Raw genomic sequence first — 12,791 nt, forward strand, 5'->3', positions numbered from 1 at the left:
AACATATACGTATCCGATAACGGTAATTAGACATTGAGTATCTCAGAGCAATTGAAAACAACGCAATGGATGCAGTGAGAGAATTTAAGTATATGCAAGCGAGATTTTTAAATCAGACACCAAGGTCACCGTCATTGTGTGTAACGTTACACTTCAGTGGATGATTAAAGCCACCGCTTCTCTCTGTTCGCGAACTGCTTGTCTACGAAAACAAAAACAAAAAACATGCCAGAAGAGCTCAGCCAAGGGCTGTGGCCGGACTTTGATGATGGCTCGAGAAATATTTAGCTCCCACAGGACTACTGCGGTGTGTGTTATTCACTGGAAATTATTGTGTTCAAAGTAGACAAACAAACACATACCACACTTACCTTAATAACTTGCTCATCGGTTGACCTGCATTCTACTGATTCGGTTACGTCTGATACCGCCCCGTCTGTTCCCACGGTGACAACCTTTACAGGCACAGCGACTGTTCGACCGGTGAGTACGGCTGTGTTAAGGATTTCGGTGTCCTGTGAAACAAAAGAGAAATGCACTCTAGCAGTTTGCCCAAGGGACACACAACTATCTGACTTACAGGATTGGCATATAGTAAAATAAACTGCTGCAAATCAGGCATCGCCTTTTTTTCCTCCCCATCAGAATTATATTGAAAATAACTCAACTCAACTCAACTGTATTTATAGGACACTTTCAAACAGCCATCGCTGCATACAAAGTGCTGGACATGGAGCAATTAACATATACAACAAACAGTAAAGCAAATCGGTAACAAAGACGGTAGAAGGCACCGAACAGCAAAACCAAGAATAAATCTAAGTCATGCTGAGTTAAATGCCAAAGAATACAAGTGAGTTTTGAGGCGGGTTTTAAAGATGGGCAGCAAGGAGGCTGCCCATCTTAAAATAAACACTAGAGTAAAACTAAGAAACGAGCATCACAGATGTATGGTTGTATTCGACTTAGGAGATTCCAATGTGTAGTCTGTATAAGGCAGCACGGATACAATTTTGTCACTTTATGAACTGTATTGCATACTTATTGTGCCGTATTGGCCTAATCAGCTACAGAATATGAGCACCGTCTTTCTGCAGCAATCAACCGAAGCTCATTTAAAAAAAAAAAAACCCTTAACAATAATACTTGGTATCAAACTGCGCCCATTCCAGAGATATCAGAAGATGCATGAACAAGCGAAAAGCATTAAAGAGGTGGAATGAGATAATGAGATCAATTAAGACAATGGCGTTAATCCTTCAGCCCTGTGCGTGATGCTAGTAGAGGATTGGCATTTACGGCGCCTCTTGCTCACTGCAGCCCGCTCTCACTAAAAGACCTCTCAAGCTTTAAGAGGAATGCAATTTTTCTGACAGCTCTTAATTGTATGCAAAGGGTTTTGTCTGATCCTTTGAAAAGAGGGCTTCCACCAAAGCTTAAGCGCAGACAGTTTCACTCTTGTTCATTAAAAAAGAAAAATAAAAATGATCTTGAATAGGCTTCAGTTCATCCGTGACCCTAAGGAGGACACAAACACATCAGAAAATGGGATGGAAGAATCTAAATATATTATTTCCTACAAGCTGTTATCATAGTTTCGGACAAAAGCTCTCAAAGGGGTATCGCATGAAATATAGTGAAATAAGATGTCACTGATCTTTTGTTTTTTTCTCAAGCATACTAAAGACTGAAAATCTATGTCACCGTACTACTAACCTTAGATCACTAATGATAGCATGACTAGAGGCTAACATTAGCACATGATCCTACGGTGTGAAATTGACAGTCAACTCCTGGTTCGACTATGATAATGATTATTTGAATTATTAGAAGTAACATTTTTCAGGAACACGTCGATTTTCAAATCACATTACCGCTGGCACATTCAAATTTCGATGTGCCACACACAGTACAGTGCTAGCTTAGAGTGTGGCACTTCCTAAACGTCATATTGTACAGAGCCTTGAAAATAATTGTGGGGGAAAAAAATTGTTTTAACAACCAGTTTTAGTTGTTTTAACAGCAATACTGCCTGACACAGTGCATCACATTCCTTTTCTGAAAGAACAGACATCAAACACTGGACCTGTTCCTGGTGACATGAGTTTTTAGACAAGCTACGTTAGCTTCTCACACTAACTGCTAGCTAGCTGCCAACTCAGCCATTTGCTTATGGAGGGATGTTTAAATGTTTTACATTAAAATAATGTTCCATTTTATAGTAGAGGGAGTTTCAGAAATGTTCTAATATCACCAAAGATATATTTCAAGTCGTAAATACCACAAACTTCAAAGTTATCGCATTCCAAGTAATCCGCTCTGGAGTCTAATGTACGTTGTCAGCCTTCTCAGTCATTGCACTCATGGAAGGCTTTTTAAAAATCTGAACAACACCGGTCCTGCAACCTTTCTGACACAGCTAAAAGACTAAAAATAATATCAGAGAGGTCAGGTAATATTGGTGATATTTGTTAGGAACAATGATTTGTCACAAAGAGCCTATAAAGTCTCATTTTAATGAGGGAATATTTAACTCTTTAACTTTCACTTGGATAACAACAAACAATAATTAACATGTTACTTAAAACGCTGTTATTAAAGGTTGTGTGACGTCGGCAGTTTAGCCCCTGGAAGAAATTATATTCCAAGATAATTTAACTTTAAATTTTGATTCGTAGGTCGGAATTAAATCATTGGATGCTTTCCTCTGTCAAGTTTAATCTAAACGGAATTAAAACGGTTCTCTCAAACTAAATTACAGTCTCACAATCCAATATCTTCATAACAACTCTCCTCTGTATTCCTCGGTGACCAATGATGCAATTTTCTCATAATTGCACCGTAAGAATGAGGTCCACATTTTCTGTGCGACTATGAAGCACCTATGAGAAAGAGCGCCTCGTACTTACGCCTTATTTCTTTTGTGATGGCTGCATTCACTCAATAAGCCATTAAGGAAGGAAGAACACAATGAAAAAGTAATGAAGCATTCGAAAACCGGACAGACAAAATAATTTTCACTGAAGACTGATATGTTTCATGGACTAACCAGCACATCATCACAAATTAAATAAAATTCTCTGACACCATTTTAAACCCCATCCTCGATTGTGAATAATACTTAACAGTGCTGTGTTTTAATGTTGATCACAATGAAGGTCCTGGCGAAGTTTTTTTTTTTTTTTGAGGTGGTAAAGTGCTCGAGACCCTCTGGAGAAGCGATACGAGGTACGGATGTTGACAGACATCTGTACTTTCCAATTCATTCTCGTAAAGGCCCAAATTCTGCTGCCGCTCAGCCAGCACAATCACAAGATGACCAAAGCCTCTTTTTTTAGATGCGTAAGGATGGATGGTGCAATTGCATTCAGTGGAATTGGAATACTGAATTAATTAACGGGTTTGATAGGCTTTGAATACAAAACGCTAAGTAATTAACTCGCGCGGCGCGCTTCTGCAGTTAAACCTCTTTGCACATATCATATTCATGTTGTGTACATGTTGCATTTTTATGAGTGCACATTCACATTTCTTCCGAGAAGGAAACAAGTTGAAGAGCAAACTATGATTGCGGTTTGCACCCTAAAGAGTTAAAAGCAGCTCAGAGGCACTCTGCCATGACCAAGAGTAAGAAACACCGCTATTGATTACTCAAATTAAATCTGCAGCTAAAGTGATTTATTCCACGATCGTTAGTTAGATATCGATTCACGACACAACTTGTTGGCCTAGTTATTGTAGTCTGTGTGCTCTGGCTGCATTGAGAAAGATTAAATATTTAGACCATTTTAACGGTACTGAGAGCAAGGAAGAGGCCATGTTTTCTTCACTGTGTTGTTGATTTATTATTATAATTTTTTTTTTTGCTACGGATGGTACTTATTTACCGCAGATTTAGATGGACTATCGTCCGGACTCATCTCGACCAAACAAAACCGTTCAGGTCAGTTTGATACAGTACATATTTTTAATGATTCCATTGGAAAATGTGGCCAAATATATGAGCCATTTCTTCAGTACCAATTCAATTGCCAGGGTGGTGCAGTTTCAGTCCAGGATAGAAAGTCTCCAGATTCATTTAACTCATTCAATCCCAGCCATTTTCACTGGAGCAACCGCTTCAACCCCAGTTTTTTACTAGATTTTGACTGATATTGCTAGGCCCACAGAATATTTGGTTGTAATGCTATATAAACATGGAGCCTACCAAAATAAAGTTTGGACTCTCGTCTTTCAGCAGAAAAACAAAAAATGTGTTTCTATCTTTTTCCATTCTTCAGCAATCGGCATTACAAAATGGCTAAGTTTCATGAAAATGGCGATTCCTGGGCAAAAAACTGAGAAAAAGAGCTTTTTGTAAAAGCATGCATTTCAAGCACGTGAGGCATCACTGCCACCTACTGGTCACTTTATTACATGATTTACAATGCAAACGGTTTATTCTCATTCACAGACCCTCCTCCTCTCTATGACGCAAAAAAAAAAATACTTAGACGTACAAGTACGTCCTTGGCAGGCGGGGCCTAATTTTAAAAAGACGTACAAGTACGTCTTGTGGAATGAAAGAATTAATTGGGGTTTATTTGACTGTAAACAAGTTTCAATTGTCTTTTTTAGTTGATGAAACAATCTCAAGATGCTACGCTAATGTTTTGGCAGTTTTGACTCCCATAACCCGCCAAGCTCCGAAGTGAACTGCGTGAGAAAGCTGAAGCTCACAACTGCCCTCGTTTGCTCTCTTTGTCTCCATCTCTTCCGTCTCCAGACGTCGCTGATCAGGATTATCAAGAACGCAGACGAGAAACAAGCTTAGTGAGCTTGAAGCTGCCTCTGTGCCCCCCCCCCCCCCCCCCCCCAAAAAAGTGAGAATTAACGTTTCCAAAATAACGGGCAAAAGATAGAGAGGTAAAATAAAGCCCTGTGTAAGCACAGGAGGATTTCATTAAGCTTTAAGTTGCATTGCAACCACACGGCGGTCGCCGGATGCTGACTCGAGGGCACTTAACATGCAAGCATATAAATTCACTGCCGTTTGTTTATGCTTTGACGTGTCTTTTTCGATGTGATGGAAAGCTGCCAGGATATCAATGTCCAAAAACGTAAATTATGGGCATGTGGAGCGTGTACCCCCTTTGGGCTTATCTGGTTCTCTAGCTTGCAGAGGACACGGCCGCCTGTTAATTATGCTGTCATCATTGCTTCAGTCGATCACGATTATGGCATCAATCTTTTGCGGGTAACGTTTGGTCAAAGCCTAATGGTTCTAGATTAAGGCTCTCAATCAAGCCTTGGGGGGGGGGGCAAATGTTGGGCTATTTGCTAATGGGTGTAATTTTATTATGGAACGAGCTAGCTTACGTCGATTGAATTTGAAATGGGGTGATTTTTGATTCTCCGAACACAAACCCAATGATTAGCGTTTGGGATGTACAGTAAAGAGCTATGGAGGGCCACACCGGATGTCTCTCGTAATAAGTGAGAACAGCACAGCAAGAACGAGATCAAAAATTTATGGAAAGGAGGTGATAAAAGTAGCTCCCTCTCATTTGGCGTGTTCTCTGCATGTTCCAGTTCAGATCTTTTGCGGTACGAAGTAGGGAACAGAAAAATAAGCGTTCCTAAAATGTCAAAGTAAGCAAGGGCCACTATGAGTGCGGGCCACCGGGCGCCCATTGCTCAGGGAATAAAATTGTGGTTCTGTTCAATTAGGATGCAGCTATGAGAACAAGTTTCGAGAATTTGAAGGCTCAGCTGCCCGCTACTCACCATTGCTAGTGGTACGATGCCACCCAGGTCCTGCGGTGCCAGGCGGATGATTGTCTGCACCTCACTTGTCTGGGTGCGGGTGAGCGGATACTCCACCTGCCAAGTCACCTCTCTACCGCCCTCGGGCACCATCAGCCCGTTCACCTCCAAATCCACCTGCAAGACTCGCTGGTAGCCCGCCGCCTCCTCTCTGGATATAGGCGAGAAGGAAAAAAAATACAAGTCAGTCGTGGATTTAGATGTTAACAAAAGAAGAGGGATGGCCAACAATGAGTGAAAATGCCAGCCAAAAGGGAAGATAAGGAAATTCAAAGGCAAAAGTGAAAAAGCAGAATGAGGTAGAAATAAGGTGAGAGTCAAAATGGGGAGAGGAAATAACATGGGGAATGGATGAGGTGAACAGAGGAGCAAAAATATGATCATGGATTAAGTGGAACGCGACACGGAGAGATAAGAAAAAGAGGTTAGCGGAACAAATGAAACAAGGGAAACTGAGGAGAAAGCAGAGAGAGAGACATGTAGAATGGCGAAGGACAAAAAGGATTGGTTAGAACGTGAATTTTGAAAGAAACTCGATCAGACCTTGGGACTAATGGCTCAGATTGCTCTCCAAAGTAAACAACAGCACGAGTAATCACTACAAACAGCTTTAAATAATAGAAAATAGTATGACAGTAGAAAAACCCTCAAGTTAGCTTAATAGCAGGTTGTTGACTGTGACATATTTATACAGCCACAATTTTTTATGACGTGAGTATAACTGACTTCATGTCATCCACAGTAATTGAATTGGGGGTTACTGACTGGAATGTGGTGAAAATCGAAGTCGATTCATCGATGACTTCATGTTTTGTGTTGTTTAGGGAGGCGTGGGGCGGGGGTGGGGTAGTAGTTTGGAGCTTCCCATGGAGAGTTTGCCAGTAAAAAAAAAAAAAAGGTTTGTATATCAACTGGCAGACATAATTTCTCCTGGAGAATGTCTTGATAAACTTGTAAATTATTTTTTATGTCAATGATAGCAATGTGTCCAGGCCCTGAAGTAACCAAGCAGTCCAAAATCTATAAAACCAAAACTATCCCTCCACCATACTTCATAGTAAGCTCTTCCATGCAAGAAAACTCAAATCTGCCATGTGTTTTTATCAAGAGGGCAGCTTAAACAAAAACTTCCAAGCTTGTCAAATTGATTGAACACCTTGTTTGGCTGACCCTTGACTCTGATTAGCTTGCAGCGAAGTCATCAACCTATGGGTTCACGTTCTTATTCCACCCAGCTCATAGATGTTTTCATGCTATGTTCAGTTCAAACATGGAAATTTAAGTTTTAGTGTGGGTTTTAGTTCAAGCAGACTGCGTGTCCATTCTTGTGACTCGGATGAAGGGCAGATCACTCTCGTCTTTTCCATCTTCAAGCCACCTGCAGTGTCATGTTGCTCTCAATAGATGGCGGTACTCCCAATCTCTGGCCCCATGTCTTTATCCCTGATTGCGTTTTGGATGACAAATACAGTAAGTGCAGTACACAGGTTTGAGAGGGTCAGGCCGCTTCCTCTGTGTCCCATCGCAAACATGACCATGGCACAATTATCCCATGGAATTCAATAGGTTCACAGCAGCTGACATGGAAGCAAACATGTTTTGCTTATAGCTGCTTTCATGAGGTGCAAAAATCCTGCTTTGTTTTTTTTTTTGTTTGGGCTGATAGTTCGGTGACATCGCACAAACAAGGTAAAAGAAGCCTTTCAAAAAAGGTAAAGACTCACATTCAATTACTGTATGATACATTTCAAACTGTCATGGCAAAAATAAATAAAGAGTGGCCCAGTAGGACATACACAGCAGAGGAGGATGAAAGTGTGGCAGACAAACACAACAGGCTTGTTAAACACATTGAAACGTTTTTGTCCCTCCTAAGACCTTAGTGGATATCTGCAGGCTCTGTGAGGAAGGTAGTGAAAAGAAAAGTCTGCTGCCTTTCACAAAGACCTGAGTTTTTTTTTCCTTTCATGCGGCAATGATTTTGTGAGCCTGGCAATGTGATACATCAAAAGGCAGGAATAAAGTCCACAGGAAAGACTCGACATGTCAGTCAGTTAGGGGGGGGGGGGGGGGGCAAGGTTTGCTTGTTTGGACTCAATCACAGAAGATTCTTTAAGTGGACACTTTTCAACTTTGTGTTGACCAGATGGGATGGTTCCATGTGCCTCAGTTTAGCCAGTGTTGTGGCGATTCATTTTGATGTCGATGTTTTGCTTGGTTTATGTGCTGTGGTCGGATTCAGGTGAAGCACTCTAATGCTGAATTAAAAAAAAAAGTATTTACCACACTATAAGGTGCCCCTAAAAGTATTCAATTTTCTCAAAAGCCGTCCGTGCGCCTTATAATCCAATGCGCCTTATATACCGATCAATATTCTGATTTCTTGGATGGAGTATTTTAAACGTTTTGTAAAGCGCAGCTGCAGCGGTTGTGAAAGCTCAATATCATGAAAGCTGTATTGTATTGCATTGTATTTCCTTTAGCGTAGCTCTATCTAGTGTATGCATAATGCAACTGCAGCCATCATTGTAGCTTCTAGTCTATGTGCCTTATGATACGGTGCGACCTATATATGAAAGCAGTTTTAAAATAGGCCATTCATTGAAGGTGCTCCTTATATTCCGAAGCGCCTTATAGTGCGGAAAATACAGTAATTTTTGGACATGACAAATGAAGTTATGGTTCCACCCTTTTCATTAAAAAAAACAGCAAATGTTACGTTGGACAAAAAAAAAAAATCATCAAATGTTGATATTTATGTTTTCTGCTGACAACAAATTGTGTTTAATCGCATTCATTTCTGATGATTTCATTGCTCTGAGAATGCATTCTAAGGTCCACTCAAGTCATTTAAATTGCTGATGCTGATTCTGTTGTTTGTGTTGTTTTTTTGTTTTTTACAAAACTAACAAAACAATGGCTGGAGGTGATGTGGAGCCGCTGTTTTGTGAGAACAAGCAGCAGGAGTTGTCATTTAATTGCTTTTGGACATTTACTGTCTTAGACTTCCTGAAAAAGACAATTAAAAGTTTATTCATGCAAATCTTGTCATTTACCATTTCACTCATCCATTGATTTTTCTGACCGGGAATTTGGTCCAGTTCCAAACTCGCGAAGAATCATCCGGCCACACAGAGCCCAGTTGAGTTTTCGATTAGAATACAGCAATTAACCAATTCCGTTCCAGATCTCTTCGCATGAAGAAACGGTATTATGAATTTTTATTTATTATCCCCAATGCACAATCTGGGCCAACTATTTATTTTCCTTTTTGCTTTTTCATTTCCCTGTGTGTCATGATGTATTATTGTTAATGAAGGGATTATTCAACGATATAAATAACTGCCGTAAAGTCAATATGACAGGATAATGAGTTACTTTGTGATGGACAGGCCGATTACAAGCCATAAAATGCGTCCAAGCAAAACGGAGGTCAGAGAGCGAAACATCAAGTGTGGAAAAGAACATCTGTTTGAGAATGTGTTTCAAGGAAGTGCACATGTTTCATTATATAAAACCGCACGTAGACATCATGAATTATGTAACCAAGCGAACAGCTGCTTCATTTCAAACCTGACAGCCCCCTTTGCACCATAACTGATGCTTACATTGAACAAATCTGTCAAGCCAGTTGTACTTCCACTGAATTATTGTTCAAAGAATAATTTGAACTTTTTTTTTGTTTTGTTTTATTTTTTAACTTCCAAACCATACATTAATCTTGACTTTTGATTATCCATTGGAGAGGCAGAAGGAGGGACGGGGGGCACCATTTTCAGGAGCACAAGTCAATACACATCACTTCCACAGTACATTAATCTCAGAGGCCCCAGCAAATAAAACCATAAAACCTGCGCGCTGTGTTGGCTTAATGTTCAAGAATACCTTTATTTTGGTGACATTCAAGCACCTAACAGTAGTAGTTTGATTTGTGGATGTGAATAAACAACTGTCTAACTGAGCATCTTGAATCGACAAAGCTAATTAGACAGTATCTACACAATAACAGTGTCAATTCGGGCTTTAGTGCCTTCCGTGCATATTCTTGTTTTGTTCACTGTTCTCGCTTGCTTTCTGAGCACGTCTTTATGTGACTTTATGGGTCATTTGCAATTGCAGCTGTTTTAATTACTCGTACTTGATTGTGCCCAGCTGTGACATGGCCGAGTCCTTCAAAGAAGGGAAGATTTTTCTCAAACTTTGCTTCTGGCGCCGTTGACTTCAGCCATTGAGTAATGTATTACCTCCGCCTTGGAAGTTATGTTTGGAACAATGGAGGTGTGACTGTTTGATGAAGTGCAACTTGGTACAGACGTGGCTCAAGGAATTTTTTTTTCTCTCCCGGGTGCAACGGTGGCTTGACAGATACATATAAGGGGAAATTCTTCATATATACTGTATATATATACATACAGTATATATATATATATATATATATATATATATATATATATACACTGTATATATATATTTTTTTTAAATGTAAAGTAAAATACTGGAGGTGCTTAACTGGCGCTATACATATGTCTGATGGGGCTATAGCGCCATATCTTCCGTATATCCTTTTGAATATGTGGTTGGCATGTTCAAAATTTTCAACATGAATTTGATTTCATTTGCTTTGCCTCAACCAGTTAATTACTCAGATGATCAGATTTCCAATAAAAATCTAATCATAGCTATTTACTCATTAACTTTGCAGGAGATAATGTTCAAAAGCCTCTCTCTCTCAATGGCTGTGCCCTCGTGACAAAGTCAACATGGTAGGTCAGGTCACAGGTGATGCCCACTGCTCCATCAGGGCATCGGTCCAATGTAGATTTGTCTCTTTGTCACTGCCTTCTTGTCACGCGGCAGACAGGGAAAGCCGCTGCGCGTTAATCGTGGAGTTCAACAGTCACTGACCTCACTTTGTGAGTATGAAATTAGATCATGGTGGAGAAGGGGGTCATTATCATGTAATGGTGTGTGTGTGTGCGTGTGTGTGTATATGACTCATGGGAATCTCGGTTCCTATCTAATGAGTTTGAGCACATTAGGTCTAATATCTGTCTCCTACCGCTCATGATTCTGATCTGAAATCCTATTAGAAATGTGAAAATCACTGCTATTATATGGCCTTGGTTGATTTCAAACCAAAGAGTACAGTCAAGGCGTTTTAATAAGAGATTTATAGATGACCTTGTAGGCCATCTGTTTGTGTCTAATAATCGCAGACGGCTCACAAAGTCCTGCTTTTGCATTTATTGACGGGTGGAGAAGGATTTCCATCTTCCACAGATTCTACCTGTTTCATGCCACTACAAAACATAATTATTGACATATGACGGACAGATCACGAAGGAGTTAAATTGAAAGCATGTCAACCAGCAAATGGAAGAGAATAACCGAAAGATGAATGTTGGAGATTTCCCTGAGGATCCATCAAAGCAATGGACATCAGCCGGGTCCCCATCAACGTGTGGATTAGTTTGCTTTTAAAGGAGGTCTGCCTGGGTAACATGGATGGGATCAGGGATGCACAAGTACTTCAATTTGGACATGTGCAAGTAGTCGAGTGGATGTTTGTTGTGTCATGTGTGCCTCTTTGCTGAGTCCCCCCCCCCCCAAAAAAAACCTAACGTATTTTCTGCACTAAAAGGCACACCTAAAAGCCTTCCATTTTCTTAAAAGCTCACAGCGCGCCTTAAAATCCGATGCACCATTGTGTATGGTCATTACGGTAATATTTGGCTCCTTGCTAGAGACATGCTTACAACGCAGAGTTCAAACTTCGGTTACACAGTTGAACACGCAAATAGAGCAGCGGCAAGAGAGTTCAACGTTAACGAGTCAATGTTATAACTTGCTGTTGGTTAAGTGAACTGTGTCGCTGCTTTATTAAATAGGTTTTACTGACATCTGATCGTTCTGTTGGTATTTCCTTGAGCGTAGCTCCATCTAGTGGATGCATTGTAGATTGTGTCTCATAATACGGTGCGCCCAATGTATGAAACAAATTATAAAATAGGCCATTCATTGAAGATGCGCCTCATAATCCAGTGCGCCTTTTAGTGTGGAAAATACGGTATACTGTGTTCGTCGACAGGAGCTTTGTCTGGCACTACGTTTTTTCCTCTCCTCATTGCTCATGTTGTCTTTTACTTTTATTTCAACCGGCTCACCTCTTTTCTGAAGCTGAGTCATGTTGGGTTGTAACCTGACTGTGATGTCATTTTCAGTCGACAGCAAGTGGCAAAATTGCCGCCTCCTGCTGCAGGATTTTGCTGTGGAACTCATATTCTACAAACGCAATTTTAATCAGAGTGGCGTGTTTAGATGAGTGGGGCTGCAGAAGTCATATTCTTGTGAAGAAATTTTGGGGCTTGATTTCCCCTTTAAGTAAGAAAAAAAGAGGAAGAGGAAGACGGGAATGATGGAGAGAAGCAGTAAGGAAATGATCATTATGAAGGATCATGAGCAGGGGAAGCCACAAATGAGAATATAATGATGAGCAGAGCTCGAGGATTCCTTTCCCATTTGTCTCCTTCTCACTTTCCTCTTTTTGACCAACCGTCTCTTCTTTCCCTAATGCATCCAGCCTTCTCGTTTCCCTTTTTCCGTTGATACCGTATTTTTACAAGACCCATCTGAAACGGTGTGTGAAATGAATAAATTTGGGCCTGCGTGACACAGATGTGGCTCCGTGGAGCAATCGCTTTGCACCATTGTGCACAAGCAGCCAATCACGCGCAAGCCGTACCAGGTATGCTCTTTTGTCCTTTCAGCGATGACCAGTGCGTGAACAGCCATTGTCTGATAAAAGTTTTAGGGCATGGGTAGGGAACTCCGGTTCCTCGAGAGCCATATCCTGCCTGGTTTAGATCTCTGTAGGTGAGTTGGAGTGGGCGGGATATTCTCAGGCCCTTGGCCCACTTGGCCTCCCGAGTATGAAAAATAGTCAGTTATACTAAATGATTTTGCCCATGAATAAAGTGTCACTAACG

At 40.7% G+C, this 12,791-nt stretch overlaps 1 protein-coding gene across 1 annotated transcript in view; it reads right to left on the minus strand.

Moving 5' to 3' along the window:
- LOC147192035 (transmembrane protein 132C) overlaps positions 1–12,791 on the minus strand; it is a 96,580-nt gene that overhangs the window by 6,315 nt on the left and 77,474 nt on the right. Inside the window, exons 5-6 of the mRNA XM_086135798.1 lie at positions 5,767–5,956; positions 372–515 (exon numbers count right to left, since the gene is read on the minus strand). Coding sequence (XP_085991924.1) covers positions 372–515; positions 5,767–5,956 — 334 coding nt within the window. The remainder of the gene's footprint in view (positions 1–371; positions 516–5,766; positions 5,957–12,791) is intronic.

Source organism: Hippocampus guttulatus, chromosome 17 (assembly GCF_054856545.1).
Source record: "Hippocampus guttulatus isolate MCC_2025c chromosome 17, RoL_Hgut_1.0, whole genome shotgun sequence".
NCBI classification, from domain to species: domain Eukaryota; kingdom Metazoa; phylum Chordata; class Actinopteri; order Syngnathiformes; family Syngnathidae; genus Hippocampus; species Hippocampus guttulatus.